At 42.3% G+C, this 26,269-nt stretch overlaps 1 protein-coding gene across 7 annotated transcripts in view; it reads left to right on the forward strand.

Moving 5' to 3' along the window:
• Positions 1-26,054, forward strand: part of LOC127593336 (partitioning defective 3 homolog) — a 170,165-nt gene extending 144,111 nt beyond the window's left edge. For 6 of the 7 annotated variants that reach the window (XM_052054707.1, XM_052054705.1, XM_052054709.1 and 3 more), the window contains 3 exons: positions 18,871-18,985; positions 21,921-22,048; positions 25,015-26,054. In XM_052054707.1, coding sequence (XP_051910667.1) covers positions 18,871-18,985; positions 21,921-22,048; positions 25,015-25,420 — 649 coding nt within the window. In that variant the 3' untranslated portion in view covers positions 25,421-26,054. The remainder of the gene's footprint in view (positions 1-18,870; positions 18,986-21,920; positions 22,049-25,014) is intronic. The other variant, XM_052054708.1, reaches the window with a different exon arrangement.
• Positions 26,055-26,269: the final 215 nt, after the last annotated feature.

A 26,269-nucleotide genomic window follows, 5' to 3' on the forward strand; every position in this document is an offset into this window, starting at 1 on the left:
GGTTTGATCTCAAGTGACAAGTGAGGGCTTTGCAGACAGGAGACGAAAAGCAGCCTGGCGTACGAATCAGGTGGCTTTGATCGTTGAAATTAATGAGGCTGGATATGTTTGGCACCGCTCATTATGCCTCCACATAGACCCCAAACCCTGGGGGCCCAAGCTCTGCTTCCCTTCTTTGTGTCATGATCCCTCCGCTCCTGATTTTCAGCCTCCTCTCCACTTTTTCCTCTGTTCTCGCTACTTCTTCTCTCTGCGTTGCTCTCTATCCCCCCACTACCTAAACACCCTTCCTGTCTTTCAAAGGCTGTGTCTGCGATGTGCAAGCACGAGATAACATAATCAGCCGCACATGGTGAGAACAATAAGTGTCATGTCGGGCTAACAAAAAGCAGACACTTCTTCAAAGGCACCTAAACATTCCACTTCTGCCCCCAAATGAATGCGGTGAAAGGAAGGAGGAGGGGTGGAGCTTCTTAAGTGTTACTTCTCACTGTCAGGTAAACCTTCCAGAACTGCGAGTTCTGACTATTAAATGCTGCAATTTTATTTAGCATGCCTCCATATGGAAGAATGAGTTCATTACTGTGTCATTTGTTCCATCGAGGATGATATTTTTCAAACACCTCACCTTCCTGTAATTATTAAATTCCAACATTGTTGTCCACTCATTGATTTTGCAAGTGACACATTATAAAAACATAACATAACAAACAAACCTCTGCAATAAATCCAAGCAAGAGTAACAAATTTCCTAGTACCTATTGGATGTATGTTTGTATTATTATGTTTCTGTGTGTGTTAAGGGGTTGACGGCCTCGAGGTTGGCTCCTGAGATAAGGCGGACATCTGTTAGACTGTCTTTATCTCTGGCAGAGCTCCTGACACACAGTAGTGGAAGGAAGCCCCATCTAATCAGAACAGGCGCAGTCTTGTTGGGGGTGCTTAGCATGAGTGCCAGCTCAGGGAGCCTTCCACCCTGGGTTCCGCAAACACACCCAAGTAAATGTTCATTCACAAACGGCTTCAAATTTTACACGATGGCAATGTACCCTTTTTGTGCTTTGCCTTATATAGCAGCAAAAAGACTGGATATCTTCTCTCGTAATAACAAATTCTCAATGTCCCTGAATCTCATTTCCACAGCGTCTACCCTTGTGGGGTCATGAGTATGAGTGTGTCGCAGAGCACAAAGAGAGGTTCATTCCGGCTTGGAATGATGAAGTTATCACAAACTATTTCTTAGTTTCTTACCTTCCCGGCCTCCGATCAACCTGCCTCGAGCATTTTGGCCTCAGCACCCTTGAATGGCAGCCCTTATCCCTGATGCTCTTTGCTATGCTTCCCAATCTATTTCACTCAGCTCGAAGCAGTGCTGACCGTGTCAACTGCAGCCAACTTTCACGTCACACCTAATACCCGTCGAGCCCCTTGACACAAATTGGCTGATACTGTATTGACTGCACAGAGTCTCACAGTGTATCAAGATTGATTTAGTTTTTCTTCCTCGCTTTTCTATCAGACGTTTGTTTGGCACAGGTTTTGCTGTATGTGGGTGTGTGTGCGTGCGTGTTTTCATGGTAACAAGCAGTGACACCAGCCTTCAGTGCTCCGTGGAACCGGTCTTTTGGAGGCTTAATGGATCTTGGTGGGCCTTGTCACTGTGTGTTTTGGTGCATTTGTCCCGATAGATCATGCAAGGGGACGGTTTATACAGCTGTGGTGGTGGCTCTCTCTGTGTTCAGGGCATTTATTTATACAAAGTTCCATCCTGACCTGTACTGCCTTCACTCGCGTATACCATACTATGAAAGAGGTAGCTTGAGGCAATAGCTTTAAAAAAGTAGATTTGTGCCAGAGAATATGGACTTATTTTACACCCTCTGATATGGGAAAGAAAAAAAAAAGTAATTCCCCACAGTTATTTTCTTTCAAGATTCTTAGAAAACAATGATGCTGAATAAAACATGACAGCAGCAATTTTAATAGTTTTATATTTTTCAACAGTCTCCCCGCCGGCCTTCGTTTTCATTTTAATGACTGTCTGAAAGAACACTAACACCTGGAGATACCATCTTTCCTTTCCTTTCCTTTGATTGGAAGTTAACTGTTGTTATTGCTCCTCTCTTCTCCGTAATGAAAATGTTATGCAATTGAAGCAGCTCTTGTTAAAGGAAGCTAATTCATATTTCAGAAGGGCTAATCAGCAATGAAATGTCAGATGAGAAACCAGATCACTGCAAGACATAAGCATAATGCTCTCAACTTCATTATGGCCAGACGAGGACATCTTTCAATTCATATTGGATCCCAGAAAGAGACGAGAAACAGATCAACCGACACAATGAATCCCACCTGTTGCACATCTTCTCCAAACAAGCTGACATATGGCTTTCCTCAATATGGGCTGCCCAGTCATACTTACTTCATTTCAAAAGTCAAAAGTCACACACCAAACCACCTTTAATGGCATCAATTAATGCAATTTTCATTTTATTTTCCACAAGTCTCAATCCTGTCAATCCTCACGGAGGGAGACCTTTGACTGGTGTAAACCCAATCCCCCCCAATCATGTGACTGCCTTTGTTATGCTGAGTCTCAACATGTGTCACTTTTACTGCTGTGCTGTTTCCCCTACCTCTTTAGATAAATGCCAATTTAAAGGGTCGTGTGTGTGTGTGTGTGTGTGCGCGTGTGTGTGTGGAGAAATTACGGCATCACATGTCCAATTGGAGAAAGACCAGACGTTGTCTTGTCTGCACTCATTCCTCTAATCATCTCCCAAGTTTTTAAGCATTTTCCAAACTGTAGGTTCAAATTTTAAAGCAATATTGTGTCATTTTTATAGAAAATGCCTTTTTCAAACACATTTCTTCCAACTCCATCATGTCAGAACACAGAACCAAGTGAATGTATTCACTGAAATGCTATTTTTAAATTCAGCGCCATCGTCACAGAATCAGTTGTCATGGAAAGCACCAGCTACTGCCTCAAGCGTTAACACTCACTTCATGCAGATTTTTACTTTTATTGTCCTTCATGATATGCATTTGAACCGTTTACGGACTTGCATTATCACCACCGGCAATACATTTGAGACAAAATACACGTTAAAGACATTTGAAGATATACATACTGTCGGCCTCACCCTCTCTTGTGGATTCACGAAAAAGCAAAGTCTGGTATTGGTTAAATACCAGCACTAGCCGCGGCTCAGATGTCCGATTGTGATCATTTGAAATACTGCCCCATGAAACTCCAGCTGTAACGACAGCCATCTTTGCACTGTGTGTTACGACTGCAATAATATTGGAGAAGTGATGTGGTCGCGTCGTGACATGGAGTCATGCGGTTCACTGAACTAGCACATAATGGTGTAATCAATAGCTTTCACAAGTTTAATGATGGAGTACGTGCAGTGGTTATTTTTAGATGTGCAGAAGTGTTTGAACATACTGGAACTTATGGCTGATTGCAAAAACCTTCCCATGGAGACCATTGCACAGCATGGTTTGTTTCAATGTACTTAAGTGCAAGCTGTTGCATTTCACCCCTCCATGATGTTTCTATGGGAACACTGTTCTTGGTTTTGGAGCAATGTATTTTTGTTTGCTGTGTGAAATGCTCTCAACATATTGCGGCATATGTTGAGACATGGGGGAGGGGGGGGCAAAAGAGAAAACATTTTGTCCCCGGATTAGAGGAATTTTGAGGTTTTAGCGTTTGCTTTTGTGGTTACAGTTGTGACAGAAAACAAGTTGCGACCACTGGCGGCAAAACAAAGGAGGGAGAATATACACGAGCTTGCCTAAAGCAGGTGCTCAGAGATGTTGCTCTTCGATTGTTGGTCGGGAGCAGTCCTGCTCCGACGCACAATAGGTGCTGTGAGGGTTGGCTGGGAACATCTACCTTTGTGTCAGAAGGAGTTTTAACGGCCATCTCCGGCAGGTTCTCGACCAGCACCTAACAAAAGCAAAAGTAAAATTCACAAGCCTTGAATTGTCGCTACAATTTGAGCTATTCAATCATCATAGTAGGAGAAGATTGTTTTTCCTTCTTTCCTTGGTATGTTTGTGTAAGTGACACTTGGTCGGTAACTAAGCAACTTAATAGGCCTATTTCTTGTGCCTGTAGGCTTGGATTTACTGCATCCATTTATACACTTTTTTTTTTCCCCGTCACAGTGGAAAATTCACTTTTCTTAGTTTGGTGTGTTTGTTAGTTTTTTTTTTTTAAATCATAATGTTTCCTGAATTGTAGCTGTTACCATTTCTGTGGGTCAGTTATAATCATAGCTTTAGCTTTCCTTATAATTATGTTGTTTTGACTTTTGTTTTTAATTACAGTTCATTTTAATTAGTTTTTGGAGCGGGGTTGTTAGCATGTATTTATTTATTTATTTCATTTTAGTTAGTAATTCGTTCCGGAAAGGAATACATTATTCCTTCTGTACATAGTGAACCACAATAGGAAAGGTCAATGTTTCCCTCTGTAACCGAATGCTATTTTTTTTTTTTTTAATTCAGTTCAGTCAAGGCAAACCGTGGTATGGGCCAAGAGGGCTTTCTATTCTTCTTGTTGCTCATGATCTTCTTTGACAGAAAAAATGGCCACCATGCTTTTTACCACATTCTGCTTACATTGATCCCCCTGTATCTATTTTCTCACTGTAATGGATGGCGTTGGCCCTCCCTCTTCGCTATTATTACAAATAATTGCGAATCAATATGCACTTAAGGCCCGGCATTGGAATAATATTTTAACACCATTTATTTTCAGCCATGTTCATCAGTCCCTCCTTTTCAAAGGAGTCAGCGGTGACCACAGCCCTTGCCATCCTTACCGAACAATTGATGCAATGAGCTAAATACTCTCAACTAACGGAAATGTTTTAGTTAACCTGTTTTGATTTAATCTCCGGACCAAAATATCAGAAAGTTCTAATGACTTTAATAAAGCAATTTTATTTGGAGCAACGCTCGTTTGTCAAAACAAAAATCACTTTGAATTTTCAATAATGCGCACAGGCTAGGTGATGTAGCTGAGGTCAGAGGTTAAATCACTACATGTTACATGTCACCTCTCAACCCGGTCTAATGTCAAAGCAAAATCACTCCTAGATTTGAAAGGACATCCGACGCAAGATGCCCAAGGCAGTGTGGGTCAAAGGTCATGTGTGTGCATGTGTTTTGACAGCTTTACAAAACTGAAGTGCGGAGTGTTTCTGAATCAATTCATCACTATTGACTTTTCCCAACAACTTATAGTACACTCTACTTAATTAGCCTTAATACTTAGTGTTTTTTTCCCCCCTGTCCCTACCCAGCGTTTTCCTTTCTGAATTCTGATTGTAATTTCCCCATTACGGGACAAATAAAGGATATCTTAATCTTAATCGTAATAATTAATTAGTTAATTGTTTTGGGGTTTTTTTTTTCCTGCATAAAGCGTATGAGAGAGGAATAGTGTTGATCATCACAAACAGGGATGACCATATGACCAAAGGGATAGTCAGGTTTCTCCTGGAATCTCCCTGGTTGGTGTTAGTCCATCTTCAGTTGGCAACAATACACACATACATACAGTACATGGGCACCAAGGGAGCGTGGAGTAAGGGGAAATCCTGACGATATCTTGCTACTGGTGGGCGTACAAGAGAAGCTACAAGACCTTTGAGAGCACTTAACATAACGTGTGTCATGCCGAGAGCCCAACACTACTCTATATGGTCAAAAGTTGTGGTCGTACGCAGAGAAAAGCATACTATTTGTTGCCCCTTTGCAAATAAAACTCCATTTATCGAGCAGAACGAAGTTCATGGTTACTGATGTCAACCTTGGTTTTAGTTCAGGCCCTTTAATGGATATATGGTGGTGTTGTCGAGTACGATTGATGCGCGAAATGCTGTGTGTGTGACACCCTACCCCTGATTGATTGATCAAATTCATTCAAGTGTGTGTCTCGATTCATATTGCGGATGAGATCAAAATGTATTTATGCCGAGTGAATACATGGTGGCAAGGTTATGAGCTATAACGGATTTATCTCAACACGTGTGTCCCTTTAATGTTTTACAGCTCTTGCTGAAAGCTGGTTCCTGTTTCACAGTCTGAAATCGGAACAATAACAGTGCGGTTTTTAGGTTTAGTCGGCTGTAAATCTTATGGAGGAAGCCTGTCGACACCAGAAAATCCATTTGCCCCCCTTGCCCGCATGCTATTACCTGAACAACGCTGAGCTAATGAACTCTGCAGAGTGGCAGGGTGGCACTTCCCTTATCGGTCTCTTTTTGTTTCTACCTTTTTATTCAAGCCATTTGCATGATGCAACTTCCAAGCAGCAGCTTTGTTCCTTAGCGAAGGCGGGGTGGGGTGGGGGCAGATTGCTCGGACCTAATCCTCAACCTCACTCTAATCAAACCTGCCGCTCCCTCCTTTGCATTTGAACATTGACTATGAGATGAAGGAAAGCCGAGCCAGATAGACGCGCATAAATATAAGTGCCGGCGAGCTAATCTCTTCAAATCCAACCTGCAATGTTCAGTCGCTTTGCTTCCTGGCTTGTTGTTTTCGGCGGCAATCTCTTCCATACTGCTGCAAGTTCAATGTATTTTTTTTTATATGACAGTTAACTCCAACCTCAGTACCAAAATTGCTTCAGTGAAACACCTCAGGCTGAAATTATAGACTGTTTTTTAGGATCGAATCAGTGACGGAATTGTATTTTTTCTTTTTTTATCTCTTACACCTATGACTTTATTTTCTCCTATCACAACTTTTCACTCATTATATTTATCTCACTGTTGCCATGACAAGATCCCAAAAGATAAGTGAGATAATTTCTCTCGGCACGGATATGATTGCCACCCCCACCCCGTTTCTATTCGATGATGCTTTAGCCCTGAAGCAAAATGACACAATAAAATACATTTTTCTAAAGTGATCTGAGCACCCCAAAGCTCCTGTGACATTCAGTCTGGATAAAAATCTTTAGGGTGGAATCAGCAACATCCCAAACAGTCTCAGCATTTCACCGCCGCGAGGAAAAGCAATAAAAGTACAGAGATAAGATGATCTGATGAGGGAGACATTTTTGGCACAGATGCTGCTAGTGTTTTTTTGGGGGGGGGGGGCATTGTTAACTCTTGCACCAACCTTTTTTTTCTGTAGCTCTCATTGTCGGCTGCCTTGTTACAAAGCTGAAGGAGCTGCCTCACACGCGTATTGACTATATTGATTTTACAACATAGAATAATGATGTGCATTTTGAGAACTGTTGAGTGCATGCACTCCCTCTCTTCATTTTTGGCAACAATGGGGACTCAACTTGGCTCTGTATTTATGCAGTGCGTGCACTACTTTATTTTACCACTGAGGCGGACTCCTCAGACTGAAGGAGGGTGGACTTCGGAGTAAACACATATAAGGGCTTTTTACACCTTTAACAAAAATGGCATTTCTGCACTTAGATCAGCACTTGCTTGCTTGGTTGTGTAGTTTGTTCCTTTGTTTTGTGTTCACCCCGCCCCCATATAATTTATTTATAATTTATTTAGTGATTTCCTCTCTTAATTTTCTGTTTGGCGCATTAGTGTTTGCTTTTCTGAGTGTCATTGAAGTCATCGTTGATTTACGTTTTCGTGGGCGGCAGAAGGCACGGAGACCGAGAAGGAGAAGGACGTGCCTGTCCAGTAGTCGCTTGAGTTGTGTATACGTTTTAAAAAGAACCAACACGACAGCTCATTTGTTTTCTGTCATTTTGCTCCGCTGCAGAAACTGCCGTGTGAACGCAAGTGGGGCTGCACCGACGCTGTGCCGGTGCTGTCACGCTCAGCAGCTTTGTACGTGTGAACGCTCCACACAATTTGCTGTGGTGCAAAATATATCGCAACAAAATACATTGGTGCAGCGCCGGAGCAAATGTGTGCCGTGTGAACACCCCTATAGATGGATGGATGGATCTATTCTGTCATAGCCATTCATGAAATGCAAAATGTATAGACCCTCAATTCCACGAATATAGTTTAGACAGCGTGAGACTAACTGCTTAGTGGTCTCCTTTTGTGTTGGACCTCCCTTCACAGTAGATGCCCCGAGTAATTCAGTGGACCCCCCACGCCACCCTCACCCTTAGCACACAAAGAAGAGACAGAGTTGGCCTGGGTAATTGGGATAATAATTATAGCTGCATTTACTGCCAGCTGGGTGCCTTAGAAGGTCAGGGAACAGCGTGAGGACACCCTTATCTCCATGTTCTTGCTGGCTTCCATATGACAAGAGACAATAGGAGCAAGCTTTGGCCCTGAGCGGAGCCGCATGGCACAGGCCCACCTTCCGCAGACAAAACACAACAACCGCACAGCGAGCATCAGAAGTGCCACATTGGCTTACTGGCAGCAGAGTCAATGGCTGCACTGTAGCTAGTCGTAGTCCTCTGGCAATAAAAGCCAAATGGAGATGGAAAGGGGAAGAAGCAAAAGCGGTGAAATAGATTAAAAAGAGCTACTTTGGGGGAAAGGCCCCTTTCCACACCTCCAACTTAAAATCATGAACTTGTTGTCTTTAAATCCTTCTTCCATCCGTGACGTCCACGGCTAACATCTGAATGACTCCGATGACAAAGACATTCTTAATTTATGAAGAGGACTTTGACCTTTCTATTCAAATTCTACCTTGATGCATTAGCCTGGTAAAGGCTCAATGAAAACGTCGCAGGGAGAGGTAGAAAGTCAGCTTTCTTTTCCAGCCACCCTGTTGCTCTCCTTCAACTGCCCCTCTGACCTTACCCCTCTCTGAGTTACCATGACACTGAAAGCTCTTGTAGCAAAGCTCCCTTTTCTCCATAAATCTGATTTTTACTATGCTTTTAAAGTGTATCTAGTGACGGCTCTATTTTATTCCAATAAGTTGGAACGCGATCAGTGGCCCATGTTTCAGGAAAAGAATGTAAAAGTTTCCGCATGCATGTTTTTTTTTAATGCACAGGCTTGAGAATAAGCCTTCAGACTTAAAAAAAAACACAAAAAAACACGGTGGCAGTTCTTTGCTTTCTCTTTCATGCGTTCCCCAATGCCTTTTCCCAGCGTTTATCTATCTAAAAAAAAGGACCTCTTGCATGAATCTTTTTTATGATAACTCGTTAGCAAAACTCTAAATAAGGATCAGCTATTTTCCCCTCTCTTGATCTTAATTAGATTAAAAGGGAACTTGGCAACGTCCACAGTGATGTTTCCACATTGAAAGTCACTTTCTCCATGCCGCCTGATAAGAATCCGAGCTGGACCACAAAAAAAATAACATGGGTGACAGGCATCGCTTTAAAAGGGAGACATATGCCCATTAACTATTTCAGAAAAATGTTGAGATTTGGCCCTTTTGCAAAATGCATTTACACCTCCGGTTGTATAGTGATGTTGGAAGCTTACCGCTAAAATGTTTTGTTGAATTGTCTTCTCTCTCTTGTCGAAAGACTTGTATTAGGCCAATCAAGTTCCTTCCACAGCAGACCTATTTGAAGGTGGCTGAATGGAGCTTGATTTGTGCTGGAACAGAAAAGGGTCTTCCCCATATTGTTCCTACAAAGTTCGCGGAATAGTGCCACATCTAAAAATCTATCCCTTGTGTGTCCTTACAATCTTCTCCCTTGTTGCTGCCTGTTGCGACAGAAGAGCACCGAGGACTCAGACTGTATGATGGTCATGACCGTAATGATGGGCACATTATTCCCCTTTCTCCCTCACTGTTCTTCCGCACGCCTTTTCATCCGAGGAGAAGAGTCTATAGTTGATTATCTAAGAATTTCCTCTTGAAAGGGCACGGCTGCAGCGAAGCATGTGGCAAGGTTTCATTACGACCGTCACTGTCATATAATCACTACCCACTTACATCCAAGACAAAGGAAGCTTACTTGTCCAGACCCGGCCCGTTCCACGTTCATATTCAAATCCAAGTCAGGAAATGAATCTGAAATTGCCTGTATAGAAATTACCATCTCAAACCATTAGCGCTTGACTTTGCAAAGGCAGCAATGACTGATAGAACCAGTGGTGAGCATTTGACTGGGTGAAGAAATTGCCAATTTACATTACACAAGCGTGAAAGTCTCCCTTTGATAAAATGTTGTAATGGCTTTGAGAAAATGTGGATTTATGCAAGGAAAATATAACCTGCCACGGATAAAATGACCAGATCTTGCTTGGTAATACTAAAGTGAAGAAAAACATCATTTGTCTTACAGTAAGGAGAGGCCACACACAGTCGAGGACAAGGAATGTGCGCACATTGAAGCTCTTAAGAGGAATCGGCCTAATCAGTTTTGCAGAGCATTTGTGTTAGATGTTTGAAAATATTAGCTCATTGGTTCCTAAGTAAATGTTAATATTTGGCCACGTATCAAAACAAATCTGCCATGTGTGTGTTTAGCTTAATTCCCCCCTCATCAACGGCACAGACACATGTTCAGATCTTAGAGCTCAATAACACAAAATGTCAAGCCCGACTTTATTTCAACCAAAGTTAAGGTGGCTTTTCCTCTCTCGGCATGGATGTCATCCCCTGTTTTGGGGAATTAACACTGTGTGAACACCAGCCAATTGGCAACTTCTGCGACCAGCTGTGTTTCCTTCTCTTTCACCCGTCGACTCTCTCTCTCTCTCTCTCTCTCTCTCTCTCTCTCTCTCTCACTCTTTTATCCCCTCTCATTAATCCTTACAAGATCCAAGATGATGGCATGAGTTAAGCTTTATCGTACTGTACAAACAGGCCTTTGAGGCCTGCTAAAGCTGTTCTTCAGGAATGTTTCAGTTTTCATGGGACTGTGATGGAGGATGCCAGTTATAGGGCCATTTTTTTGTAGCGAGTTTCATCTGTCCTTAAAGTCGTGGATTATATAAATTTGGGGCGTTTTAAAGCCATGAAGTAGAAAAAATTACAAGAGAAAAAAAAATAGTCCACTTTTATTGTGGACCTTAACACGAAGCAACATGATTACTCACCAAATATCAAATATACGGAAATGTAATATATGGTCAGTACATTTTTCATATTTAAACATACACATCACACAGTCAAAAGAATGCTGTTTTAATAGCTTCACACTACAATGTAACAGTTGTCAAATGATTGATCAATGCATCAGAACGCAATTGTTTTCCCCTACCTGGAGCTGATATACACACTCAGCAGGTTGAGCAAAAACATAATTTGGAGTCCTCCAAACACTGGCCTTTTAATTAAAAGACACAATGTTTTTGTTCCCGTGCTCTCGTCCCCAACCCCCACGGCAAGGGTGAAGGGCGAGTTCTGTGCATTTCTAATAAGAGAATCTTCACGTAGACGGGACTCGCTGATGAAATCATTCACACGTCAAGTACCACAGTCACCATCTGTGCCCAAACACATGAGTGCCTGGTCTCTTTGGGTAGGGGGCGGGGTTAATCCTCTGTGGCTTGTCTGGGACTCTGGGAAAACCTCGTGACATCCCTTCACCATCACCCATACCTTTAAACCACCTCATCTTTTGTTGTTAATGCCCCTCATCTCATTTCAATTAAAGCGCATATTCAACCGTAGGTGCCACCTAACAGGGCTTGAAAAATGCTCACGGACATTACAAGGGACATTACAGAGCCTTGGCTGAGTGCTCGGCTGTGTCTCATTTCAAATGGGACACCTTAGTGGGTTTTTGCCCACATAGTCTTGCCAAAGACTCGCCAGTTCATGGTCCCGGAACTGGCGACACTGGGCTTTTTTTGTGGGTTGGGGGGGAGGGGGGCTCCTGTGATGCTTCATGGTTTAAAAAGCAAGGAGAAGAAGCACACTGTATAAATATCTATTTGCATACATACACACAGTGTAAACATTTGTCCAAGTATTATTATTATATAGGCAAGTGTATGTCACTGCGCAATAGCAATTTTTGACCCTGCTACAGTACGGCAGAGCCTTGGGAGTTCATTACTGGCTTTGTCAAGCTTTTTCAATCGAGCTTCTTTGTAATATTACATGATGAGGCTGTGTTCTGACTGCCTTCCTCGACTCAAAGTGTATTCATGTAAACCAGTTGATATTTAAAAATGCCATTGATCAAGACGTGCAGAGATATCGACTGGCGGGGCTACTTAATGCCATTTTGGTCACAAGGGAAGTGAAAACCGTCAGTCTGGATCATGTGAATCGAATATGTGACTATTTGTGTGTCTTTACTGGAAGTTGCAGTGCATACAAAGAGGGTATTATATTTAGGCTTGAACGGATGTCACCGAGGCTTTTGACTGATGGGTGCCTGGTAAAAGATGATGAATGCATATTCAAGTTGATAATTGAGTGCCGAAAAGCCAGGACTCGCTGCGGCCTCAACAGTTGAAGGCAGCATTAGGGCTTCATTAAGACAGAGCGCCATTAGAGCCATAGATCATAGCAGTGACAGGTCAACACTATGTCTGGTGGGGTTGATAATGATGTCATGAATGCCAGGGTCAAGGGTTGAAGACCCATTAACGTATGTTAACCTTCCGATACTGATGGGAGATTGTGTCGTGGGCGCATTTATTCACTGTGACATTGTGAGCTGTCAGAAATGCCTTGAGTCCATGGGTGCCTTTGGTATTTTGGTGCGTGAACGTTTGTGCGGATCACATTTGTGAGCGAAATAGAATAAAAATACAACAAATATAGTTTTTGAAGTGGATTCCATCCATTTTCTGTTTAGAGTCCCGGTGAAAAATGTTTATATTTTAATGATATCTTAACTTTAATGGGCACAAAACGGAACTGAATGTAACAAGTAATGTCTTTTGTTGTTGTTGTTATTTAACCGCACATTGTTAATGCAGAAGAATATGGAAAATCACATGACAGTAAAAGTCAAAATTGTCCTAAATTTGAAAAACCAGGTTGTCGCCAATTCGGTGACTGGGCGCACAATCACTTCAAGTGATATGTGACCACCAGGGAAGTCTTCTGAAGTTCCAATTGTTGACTTGTCCTCTTTTCAACCTCTTTTGAACCTTCCTGGTTCAGTCGCCCCATCTGTCAGCATATGCCGACCTTTTGAATCTTCCATTGATTATTACGCAAAATTGACAGTCCATATTGAAATCATGCCGCCAGCCATATTTTCCCCCTCTGTTCATGTGTCTAGGTTGCCATTATTAAGGGTCAGGAACTTTGATCTCTGGCCTCCTTCCTCTTTCCTAATTTTGTCTTTAAGATGAATGCTCCAAGACTTGATAAAGTAATGGCGCGGACAACGCAGACAACCAATTGGTGGTTGAGCGGGCCGCCCCTCTTCTCCCTTTTCCCCGCTGTCCTACTCTGTACCTCCCACAAACAGCCCCCACCCTCATCCTCTTCAAGTCATCACTGCTAAAAGCTGGGACCAGCTGTGCCAGGAACAAGGAAGCCATTTTGCTCCATCTTTTTAATTCTGGTTTATTACTATCAATATTTCTGTTGTTTAAAGTGGCCCTGACCCTTGCTGTGCTCTGACAAGAATTCCCCTGTGCCTCTTTCTTTAATTATATAAAGAGGGAGCAGTGGCCACGGCTGTGCGTGTATTGGCCTGCAAATACAAATGATTCTGCGTTGGCTCCAGGTTCACCTGCAGACTGCGAGTCAGTGACATTTAGAAAGGGAAGAGTAGCTCCGCATTGACCCATGTCTGGTATTGTGCTCGAGTAAATGAGGTACTTTACAATTGTAGACATTCTTGATGGAACCTCTGGGACCTTTGTGCCCTTTTAATAGACAGGATACTTGCTTGTTAGGTTCGAAAGGCTCCTTTCAATGACTACACCGTTGACCAGTGATGCTAGGTGAAATTCTATACGAGCCACCCTAACATTCAGGGTTTGTTTGTCTACATCACAACCTTGGGAGAAAAGGAATCTTATTTACATGACATGCAACATAACCGAACAAGCCATGCATGCCCAGCTGCAAATCGTCACGGTCAGGTGCACAATTTGTATGTCCAAACCTTAGTACATTTTCTTTTGTTTTTCCAAAATCAATACTATTAGTCCGTCCCCATGTCGACTGTCTTAAAAATGTAAAACTGCGCCTCTTGCATTACTCCGTGGGAGTTTTGCAGCATTATGTCGACGCCAATGTCTTTTAGCTCATAACATTTTAAAATAGTTACGGTAGACATCTGAGAAAACCTATTTTGTTCAAAAAGGATCGCTGTAATGCTCATGTGCAGAAGGAACTGGTCAGCCATGAAATCAGAGTAAGTAAGTGCAGACTAATTTTCTGCTTGTCAAACTGCTTTGTCAGCCCACCATTACATGTACTGAATCACGCATGGCTCCAAGACGATTGACATAGTTTGGGAAGATCATCTAACCAAAGTTGTTTGACATTTCTTCTGAATACTAAAAGGCTTTTTTTATCTGATCGTCCGTAGCACGAACACAGACTTTGATGCGGATGGCTGGCACAGACTTTTGGTATGCTAACGGGACTTAATGACAGAGTTTTCTGAGAATAATATATATTTGTTTGGAAACATCCCAGCAACCAAATGCTTTCCAGAATTGTCCACCATTCCCTCCCTCCGTTTGTCTGCCGTCCGACTCCTGCACTGGCATAGCCACACATTGCTAAAACGACATTATGCTTGCCTGCGGGAATCCCAACTCACGGCAAGCTGGAAGATGTGGGAGTTTCAGTTTGGAAATGTGAAAAGTCAAGTGGGCGGCAGTGTTCAAACAGCTGAGTGTGAACCTCACATAAACCTGCTTGAAGGCTCTTATCTTCTCTGTATCGCCGATTTGTATGTTTATTTATTTCTGTTTCAATATGACTGATTTAGTTTTGGGTTGTTCTTTGCTTGTTTTTACTTTTGACAATCGAACTGGGATGGTGTCCCATGCTTCAGTAATCGGGCAGAGGACAATGATAAAATGAGAATGCAGTTTTCCTTTCATCCTTTTTGATAATCAACACATTCAGTCATGGATCTATAGGAATAACCGAGATGAGACGGGTTTCAAATGAAATATTTTCTGAGCAATTCAATGTTTAGTTTATTTTTTTTAAGAATATGAAAGTAAATTAGGGTGAACTCGGTTGTCTTAGACCCTTTGTGTTCTTGTGTAATGACAGCTTTATTGGTCTCAGATTCTCATCATAATGTCCTTGTTCTTAGCCTCCAGAGTTTTCCATCCAGGCAGAACTAAGTTTTATAATTCTTTGTAAACAAAAAAAATAGAAAGAAAGGAATGATCTGATGCCAAAAACTGAGCAAAGCAAATGGAAAATGACCTTTTGGGTCACCACTCAAAACTGCAGTTCAGTTTTTTTGTATGGCATTTTACTGAGGATAGTAATTGAAAAATGTGATATTGATTGTCTCGTTATGACAATACTTGATCTATTTTTAACATTAGGAGGAATTAAATTGCGTAGTTTGGTCTTGAGTAGAGAATGCGAATTCCTGCTGTAATAAAAAGTGTCGCAAGTGTCCATGCAATATTTTTGCAAACGAATGCCTCATGTTACCCAGCCGCCGAGGACCATGATTTGGGCTCGCATCCCCTCAAGGACCCCCTCATGCACACACACAGGCAACCATTAATAGCTCAACAGCAGCAGTCTCTTCTCAGAGGAGGGTATTTTAGCTGCCGAGGCCCATTGCCGGTACATCAGTCACATGGGTACATTGGTCAAGTCATAGCCTGACAAATCCGGGGTGTTATTAGGCCTTTGTCCAGCCTGCAGCTGTCTCTTACCAAGCTGGAGGGAGCGGATGGGGAGGAGGGGTGATGGGCTGACGTGAATTCATGACCTATCCCTGCAAACGATGGCTTAGGCATTTAGAAATGACAAATGACACGAAGGGACACCAAAGAAAAGAGAGAGAAAGTAAACATCTCTGATCAGATTGCTTTTGGAACATGAAGACAAGTAATATGGAAGTGCAAAATACATCAAATCATCTTTTCTATTCAAATTCCCGGTTTGCAAATTTTCCCTGAAGAATAATAAGACATTTCATCTCCATTCTTATAAAAAATGACCAAATGCATTTGTAGATCTAATCGTCTTTCTGCCATCACGGGACGTCTCGGTGGCGGTCCGTCACCCTTCCTAAAGAACTCATTCTTTCTTTGAATTAAATGTTAGTCTAGGGTGCGATGAAAGAAAGATGAGCTTAGCCTTAGACTTGACGCAAGATTGCCAGAGGGCGCCGGCTGAACAGGTCCGTCCCATCATCTGCTGCACTGAGATACAAAGTTATCAAAAATAAATAAAAATAATGCTAAGAATTGCAATCAACAGTTTTCAGATAACATTGCATTTTGAAGCCATACCGGCTTCTTTTGCTGTAAATGACAACAGAAAGTCAGGCAACGCTTTTCCTTTCCTTGAAATTTGATACTTGTAATTAAATCTGTTCCTAAACTCTGACACGCATATGCTCATGTGACCTATGTTGTGTTCTTTCTTTTTCGATTACTCATTTATTAGCTCGTGTGTGAGTGTTTATGGGTCAGACTGAGAGTCAGCACATGTCAGAAATGAATGCAGGCACTGTGGCGTTGTTTGCATCCTTGCTTTAAGTCCTGACCGTGGTGTCGGAGACATCTGCCTAATCCTCCCGGATCAAAGGATGACTATTACACCGACGGGCATCCAGAACCCCGACACCCCCCGACCCCAAAAGCGGCTTTCGAGGGCTCATGACCTCTGTCAACAGTTCAGGTTAAAAAACACAGGTGGGATGGAAGCGCGACATATGTAAACGCAGCAGCTCGTCACAAAGCTGCATTCATCAACGGATACATTTCACGAGTTCATATGAATTTGATGATTTTTTTTTGTGATCAACATGACAATAAATATCTTGACTATTGATACTTGGGCGCCTTTCATACAAAACAAATGTATCAAGGGGAGCACATACAGGGGGGAAAGTGGGTGGATATTTAAATATATTCAGACGTACCATGGCCAAGTCAACTGCTGACATTGAGTATACAAGTGAACAAGCAAAAGGAACAATGGTGGCCACGAGGCTTGTGTGGCACACTGTTGACCTTCTCTCATTTCCAAAAAAAGGTGAGCAGTGTCAGGCAATGGCGAAAGTCCTGTCGGTCTTTTGGATCACATTGCGGAAATGTGCATGTAGGCATTAGTAATTTTATACAAGTGACCTTTTGTCTTGTGCAAAAACAAATGACTTGAATTGGACTAATCCAGGGCTCATTCACATTTGCTTTCACGCATCACATCTGCTGATGTAAAAGCCCATTATAGAAGCATGCGGAGAACTGGGAAATTTAACGTCGGTGCATGTGTAGCGGAGCTGATCGATTACATCATTTAAAAAAAAAAAAGATTTGGGAGATAAAATAGTCATTCTTTTGACTCCCAGTCTTACATCAAGCTGGTCTAGCACTGGGTTGCAGGATTTAATGCAACCCTTTTCTTCATCAAATGTTTTTTTTCAAGAATGAAACTAATTTAGTACCGCCCAGCGGAGAAAGAAGCTCCTACAAGTATTGCGGATATTGCCGAGGCCCATGCCATCATGTCTTGTCAAAGGCCATCATCGCCTGCGTCTTTATTGCAACGATGTTCTACTGGCGTTCTCTACGAACTTTTCTATGCGAGTGACCTCTCTCTGCACCCAATTCTGCAGTCTAATGTCCAATTATGGCTGAACATTTGACTGGGTTAGTTGAAAATCTATGAAAACGTGGTGCATTCCGCTGACTTAAGAATGTGATTTGTTTTGTCAGATTTCGGCGAAGGACGAACCAGTGAAATTACAAAAATGATGTAGGAAGATATTAGCGGATGAAAGCCATTGATTTTCTAATGAGCAGCTTTTCACATAATGAAAGCATTAGCTTCCTCTCACTCTAGTGAACCACTTAATTGCAACAACCGTATAAAGTGTATGCTTCCTGCGCTGCTTTTCACATGAACCATCGCAAGCAAATGGGGTATAACTAATACAATTGATTTTTTTAGCCACCAAGTCCTACTTAGGCCAGCTAACAAAATCGCTGCACCGTCGACGTGCGGCCTATTGTGCTTTTCGTGATGCTTGATTGGCTGTACGTCCAAGCGCTTATTATCATCGGCCATCTGTCATCAGAGTTCTCCGTACCCAAATAAACAATGGCTTGCACCACTGATTTGCGCACCCCCCATGCCCCGTAAGTGTCGCTTTCGAAGACGTGTACGATAACAGCGCTGCAGGTCCTCAGTTCACATTCACACTTGTTTTTGTTTTTTTTAATCTCCCCGCTGATGTCGGCCTTTGTTCTGATGAACTGCGTTTTTCTTTTCTCTCACATGCTCTTGTTTAACCTTTCACTGTTTTTCACTCTGCAGCAAAGCAAAGCACCCCTGTCCCCCCCTTCTACTTTTATCTCCCGTTCCTTGGCTCACCTTATATTACTGCAGAAATTCCTCACCTTTTGTCATTTTCATCCCTTTTGTTTGCATGCACGCAAGCAAGGCAAGCTGGCTTTCCCATCATAATTATGTGTTTTGTCATGCACCGCCTCTGTAGCTGGTGATAAAAGGGGAGCCTGATTAAGCTGAAGGAAAGGCCATTGATTCTTATTGAATGGCCTCTCAAAGCCCTTTAATGTCGGGGAAGGTTTTGCACAGTGTTTAATGACAGCATGCCAAAAAAGCTCGCAATCTTACTTCCGGAAAAAAAAAAAAGCACAAGCGGTGCCCTCTTATGGCAAGGTCAGAAAACCATGATTGGGCTTGTCTTGACCGTGTGGGGGGGAAAGCTGAGTCAGCTTCATGAATTTTAACATAAACAATATAAACAATGGCACTTTTAAATTTAAATGTAAATGTGTAAGCACACATCGGACTGAAAACAGTTTGCTTTGCTCCCAGCAGTCAGACGGCTCCGAGTAACCATGACCGGATACAAAGGCTGAGGCACGAGTTCCAGCAGGCGAAGCAGGACGATGACATCCATCCGCAGTCCTACGGCCTCCATCCGTCTCGGGTGAGTTTGTGTCCACACAAACAAAAATATTCAGTGGTTAGGAAACACATTTTAGCTAATCAGAAGAAAAAATAAAAGCAGAACCTTGATTGGGCCTTGAGAGGTGTCATTATATTTTAAGTATGCATCATCAAAACATCACTCATTTTGGCATTGGTCCAGTCTGTATTTCCGACGTAAAATGTTTCTATGAGCTTGAAAAACATACCGCCGGTGATCCCTCACCCACACGGAAACGACAAAATGTATTTGCTCCGGATTTGCATCCATGTTAGCTCAAAATCTCGGTTAAATCTGAAAGTAGATATCTTTCCCAATCACATTCCTAATCTCTTTCTTCCCATGCTCACTGTCAAAGTGAGATACTATCTGTTTGTACAGCACTAAGCAGTCTCCACATTTTTCTCTCGGCGTCTGAGCTCCTAATTGCTTGTGATTGTTGACACTGTTGAGCATGCCCTCGTTATTCCGGTCGTAATAAGATACTGGGCCAGCCTGAAGTGTGTTTTATTTGTCCCCTTTCCTGCTATTTTCATCCCGCCTGAACAAGATTCACAAAGGCAGTGCTCCTGCAGGTTGGTTCTCACGAGTCTTAAAATATTCAAAAAGCTTGTGCACATATGCCACTTTTAGATCACATACTTGAACTTGCGTTTCATGACGTGAACGACCTTCCATAAACGGTAATGATATGACTTATTGATCGTGAAACATAAATGAAAATGTTATATAAAAAAAAACATTACTTAGAATCTGTGAATGGTGCCTCACGTCATATTGATCAATTCGTGCATCATAAAACTGCCAAGCTGATGCTCACACAAGTTGTTGCTTTTATATTCCCGTCTCCTTTCCCCTGTTTGGAAAAAGGGGATTTCCAGATGTTCAACATAAATTGCTCAGTGCTTTCCAGTGTTTGTGTTTGTCTCTTTTACTCTCTTGGGGAAGAAAATTACGTAATTGTGTGCCGTTAGCATGACCGCACGTAAAAGGCTGAGCACTATGCTGGTTCAATGGGGCAAATCTTTGTACTGCATGTCCCTTTTTTTATGTATATATCTTCATGATATCTGCCACTGCCTGGACAATCATGTCTACTGCACAAAGTTTGACTTAATATCCCGGTTTGCCCACAGATAGAGCAAAGTGAGAGAATGTCGCAGGTCCATTCACTCCCTTTTGATAATGATTTATCGCTAGGATTGTTATCCGAGAAATCTTTCCACACGTCGCGACAACAAAGTTCTCAACTTTTAGCTGTGCCCTTTCAGGAGCTCCATCATGATATGTCGAAAGCCGAGCCAACCTTGCATTCGTGTGGTCAAAAGAAACAGGAAACGGCAAACCACACTGCTTCCTATCTGATGGTTTCTCTGCCCGAAGCTACAAATCACCGGGACCACCAACCACTGATCTGAATTAATTGACGCAACTACATTGTCGCACGACTCAAAAGAAAAAAATCCATCTGGCCTTTCTTTTCTTTTTTCTTTTCTTTTGTGTTTCCCAGGGGAGTATATTTCACTTCCCTTGCCACGTTTTTCTGTAATTCATTCTACCCACCAGCAAGTGAAATGCCTCTGATTTTTTTTGTTTACCTGCTTGCAATGTGGTTATGTTCAAGTCATGCCTGATTTTTTCCTGGTGTATCTGACAAATAGATCTAGAGGCTTGGTTTGCGGTAGGTTTTTCGGAACCTAAGGCTGCTTTCCTGGTCCCGTATTTTATTATTATTATTTTTAATAGCTGTAAATGATTCCGCTCGTGTTGAAACAGGTGTGGAACATCCTCTTTTCCACCTTTATTTGTCTGACACCATTGGCAAAACATGAAATCCATCAGCGTGTGCCATCATCTTTCAGCTTATTGGATAAGAAACAAACATGGTGGTCTCCTTGATTTGATTTCAACAAATGTCATGTTTTATATGGCGCTGTATTCCAAGGCCCAGCCGGCCATGCACTAATTTGATTCGACTTCCTGACCTAATGCCATTAAAGTGACAGATTTTCTCTTCAGGTTATTTCTCATGTAACTCTCCTGGCATGGCGTCATCCACCTCAAGCCCTTCAGTTTTAACCCCAATAGTCCCATGTCCAGATTCCCCACCACTTCCTCTCAAATGACCATTGCATCGGACTAATTTTCTTCCCCTTCCAATTCGGCCCGAGTTTAAATGATTTCTTCTTGTTCACTTCTTGTACATCCGAGAGACTTTTCAACTCTGTTGTTGCTCTGAAATTTGAACCATATGAGTCCAATTGGCTTCAGCTCGATTGAATGCTGCGGAAAGGACCTGCTGTTGGTGTTGAGTGAAATGTAATTGCGCTGTTATTGCAGCTGTCCAAGCGATGGGGGGGAAAAAAAGGCAACCGTTTCACAAGAAGTGAAATTCCTTGCTGACAACCTTTCCGTCTTCTAACATATTTTTTCAGCCATCTCTCTTTTCAGACTCCATCACTACCTGAAGGTTTTGGATATACATTGGATGGGCTTAGCATCATAGACACGTGCAAAATTATCAGGTTGATAAAAAATAAAACAAAAATGCTTAAAAATGTCAGCAATCGGTTTAGATTGACGCTATCACAATGGTGTTAATTGAACATAAAAGGTATGAGTGTGGCTGTTGTTTGCAGTTTAGATGTGTTTTCAGAATGATGCGGCTAAGTATTGCGCCGCTGGGCTAGATCATTCCAATGGCCCTCTCGAGCAGTGTCTCTCAGAATAAGATTGATCCCAATGAGACACTGTGGCATCGAGACAGCGCATTAAGACACACGTAAACACACTTTTATTTATCACATACTCCTCTGAATTGTAAAAGATTGTGTGCCGTAATTCCTCACTACTCCTTGATCTTTTTCCGTTGCCAAGTGCTCTGTGCCTCAGCTGTATGAGCGATTGGGTCTTGATTTGTTTCTTTTGATTATAGTCTAGTAACGGGATGGAGATGCAAAGTGGGCGCCATTCGGTAACCATGGAGTCTCAAGTCCAAAAGCAGCACCAGGAGGACGGGGGCAGTTTCCGCCAAGCCCAGAGACAGTCCAATTCTCTGCCACGGTAAGTTTCTTCTGTCCGTCTGTAAACTTTAAAATCAACTTTAAAAATGACATGTGGACAATTGTCACATGGGCTGATAGTTGTTTTTTTTCTTTCAAGGAAGACGACAAAGCATTTCACTGTGGATGCAAATGTCATGCCTTGCAATTTAAAGCTAAATTCCACTCTGTGATATTTTTGTATCATCGTGACTGATCCATTCACATTGTGTGAAACTTTTCTTTTATTGGCTTCGGTTCTTCCCTTTTGCTCAAACAAATCTTTTTTTTTTCCTATGACATTCCGTTTTCATTTCCATTGCTGTCTCTTAACAGTCTCATTTGGGTCGATGAAAACATGTTTGCTTCTGCGGATATGGATTTGCGGTCCACATGGACGCATAATCAATGTGTTCTGTATAGGCCAGACCAATCCATGCATTCCTTTCATAGGTGTTATCTGCTGGCATCACATATGATGTGACAGTTGACTCCCAGGCTCCCCTCCCACGGTCGGTCGCTTCTCTTGGGAAAGTTCATCTGGCCGGCGATAAAAGACGGACTGTGGTGGCTTTTGATATGCATTCCTACCATAATCTCTTAACACTCTTAGTGGGCGCTTGCGTGAATTTGGGCTTCGTGTTAAACTATGGCAAATGCCTTCCATCCCTAGATTAAAAACCACGATTCTCCTCAGTTCCCCCATTTTCAGACATGTGTTCTCCTCGGGAATTCCCTTTTAAAGTAAAAAAAAAAAAAAGTCCAATCCCAAAGGAGCTTCCAGAAAAAGCCATGCTAGCTGCATATCTGATGACAGGCAGGCTTAGCTCGCCGTCTGGGATGTGAGGATAGCAGGAGCACTAATGAAGGGTTGTTGTTCAAGCAGGATTAGCGGCGGCAGGCGGTGGTGGGCGAGGAGCAAGTGTGTTAGGGGGAAAGAGAGACCGCTGATTAGCTTGAAAGAGACACAACATGCATAACACTCACATGAATGTAGTTAAGATCAGATTCTTAACAGCGGGGAGGTTAAAGGAGGCAGGCCGCACACCCTTCCACTCAACAACCCCGCATATATTATATACACACACACATATATATATATATATATATATATATATATATGTCAATTAGTTATGAAATGTCCGCTCGGCCATCACTGGCTGGCTCATTTTGTGCAAAATTTAAAAAACCTATACGTTACAATGTGTGTGTGTGTGAGCTCGGGCACAGGCACTGATGCCCTTCCCATGAACTCAGATTTGTCCTCGCTGTTAAAAAGAAACACCCTGCAACCGCAAGTTTTTTCCTGAGAACCAAGTTCCTAGCTGTGTTTATATTCTGTCACTCTAGAGCTAACGCTCTCTTTGGAGTAATATATTCCCCCCCCGCCCCCAACCCCTCTGTCTGCAAATTTAATCTATTTTGTGACAGATTCTGGCTCAAGAGTAGATGTGATAAGAGCGCTCCTCTTATGCATCAATCATGAGTGCATTCCTGTGGGAAAAAATGTTTTGGTTTTTTTTGTTTTTTTTTGGCTCATCCTCTCCAAAAAAAGCTTCTCAAATTTTATTTTATTTTTCTATAAAAAGTAAACTGTGATTGCAGAAATGTGGATAGCTGCCTTGTGTGACAGGCGCACAAGCAGTTCCCTCATGAGTTTTGTTGGCAGCCCTGTAAGCCAAGCCAGGGTGTAAATGCATGTTGGCTCAAGGAGACAGCAAAAGCCTGATGTGGAACATGTGGTGCGGCTCGATCCGCAGTCTGTCCTTACATCTGCCCCCGCTCCATGTTATCCTCACATGCCTACTACATATACTAATAAAAACACACACGAGCAGAGGAGAACAAGATGATCAGCTTGAGTTTCACATGGTCAGTGCATAAATGCATTTGCAGCTGTTTGCGTGTACATGCATGCAGAGTTGTTTGCTATGTTGGCCTCTGGACAGGGGCATTCGTGAGCTTTGCTCAAACGGGGCAATTGTGCACATTATTTTTAAAAAAATGAAATATTAGATGTCCACAATCGTGTTTACCACGTCGATGGTATAAGTTTTGCCTTCAGTGTTTTGTTTCTACGAGTTACCGCTAAATGTAAATATTGCCGGACACGTTTCACACAACTGTGGAAAAAAAATGACCCCAGGTGAAAACACTGCCATGTCGTATCACTGTCAGTGTCATGATTCAATAGTTGCTCATCTCACACGATGCTTTGCTGAGGTCCCTCCTGTTGCGCCCTGCATGAAAATATAACCATTTATGAAGTGGCATTTCCAGTTATTAAAAGAAAACAAAATCCTCCCCGTGAACCATTTAAACTGGGATCAAACTGTTGTCTGCCTGTTGTCAACTTGACATCCATCCTAATCCCTTCACCGACTTTCTAAATATGTCCCTAGTGATCTACTGCATCGTCACTGACTTGGAGTGGAAGGCTCCATGGCGACTCTCGCTTCGGCAATTTGGCGCTGAAAATGATATTTTAAATCCCTTACATTTGAGGCTGGCATAAAACAAGCCTTTAGCAGTTTGATTAAAAAAAACAGTTCTACTATATACAGTGTGTGTGTATATATATATATATATATATATGTATATATATATAATATATATATATATATATATATATATATATATATATATATATATATATATATATATATATATATATATATATGTAATGTTGTGGGGGAGGGGTGCCTGCCGCACTTTTACCTTTTCAAAGCGGCTTTTTTTCCCTCCTCTTCACCACTTTGAGATCAAAAGCCTTTAAAGACTGCACCAGGTCAGTGAAGCGTTAATGTGTTTTTTTTTCCTTAGCAACCTGTAATGGAAATGGAAAAACAGATCTAACACTTTAGCTCAAAGACCAAGCAATTGCCGATCATAGCTCGTGGCTGAATTTTCCAAAGACGTACATGAGCAACAGATACCTCCTCAGTTGATTCCCAACCCAATTTTCGTTCTCTGTCTCTGTCTGTTTAGGCCACGTAAGAATCCAAGCAACGTGTCCCAAGACGTGTGGGACAAGGCCCACGCACCGACAGATGGCTCTCAGGGTGCCAAGGACAACCCACGTCACTCCGCCAGCCACGGATCACATAACGGCTACCTGGGAGCTTCCAACTTTAACACCCGCGTCCTCTTGGAGACTCAGGAGTTGCTGAGGCTGGAGCAAAGACGCAGAGAGCAGGAGGCCAACAGTGCCTGTCTACCTCCTGAACAAGGTCCCTCTAGCACCAGTAGCAGAGAACACACTCAAGCCCCCACGCCCAATCCGCCGAAATCCAAAGGTCCCTACAGGCAGGACGTTCCCCCATCACCAACTCAACTTGCCAGGCTCAGTCGCCTTCATCAGGGCTCTGAGAAAGGGAGGCAGTTTTATTCCTGAAACCAACAAGTCAGGGGGCATACAGGAAAGATAGGACTGATTTTATACAACATTCATAAAAAAATTTTAAAAAATTATATAAAGCGAGCAAGGAGTCCAAATGCTGTGATATTAAGAATTTTATTTGAGTATTGATATTTAACTTTTTTTTAATGACATAAGCCAATCATTTTAGCTGTATGTAAAATAAAGTTTCGTAATATTTTCTTATCTAGAATATGTATAGATCCGATAAGTGCCTTTTCCCCACGTGCATTTTCCCCCTTTGGTACCAGCTTTGTGTTTTTGGACGTTGTGACAAGTGACAATAAAATGCTGGATTTTTACATAGCAACCGGAATGTTTGCCATTGTGGGGTGATTGGCTCTTTAGAGGTTTTCTCTAGAGTGTTTGTGTGTCCTAAGGAATCCGTGCTTTTTTTGCACTGTGCATCAATCCAACGTTGGATTTCTTTCATCTTACTTACTTTCTTGTTTTTCCTCTCTTTCACCAGACTTAAAAAAAGCGGGAAAAAAACAGCTTTAGAAGTATATTATTCCAACTGTGTCTGTCCTACCCGGGGACTCCAGCTTTATAAATTGGGTCAGGTCAGGGTTATTAATTAATGTACCTCATTAAAAATGAATGCATCCCTTTTGTATTCTTTTTTTGTTGTTGTTGTTGTAAATGTGTTGCGAGGAGCGAGAAATAGCAACCTTGCTGGCAAGGTTTCGGCCCCGGCCTTGTCCGGAATGATTGGGTTGTAAGTGAAGCCTGCTGGCCCTGAGGTGTCAGAGCTGTTCCTTACTGAATATTTTATCAGGGTGGTCACATGGGGAACAGCGGCAGCTCTGCAGTGGGTGGCCCTAG

The sequence above is a fragment of the Hippocampus zosterae genome, chromosome 20, assembly GCF_025434085.1.
Source record: "Hippocampus zosterae strain Florida chromosome 20, ASM2543408v3, whole genome shotgun sequence".
Lineage (NCBI taxonomy): Eukaryota > Metazoa > Chordata > Actinopteri > Syngnathiformes > Syngnathidae > Hippocampus > Hippocampus zosterae.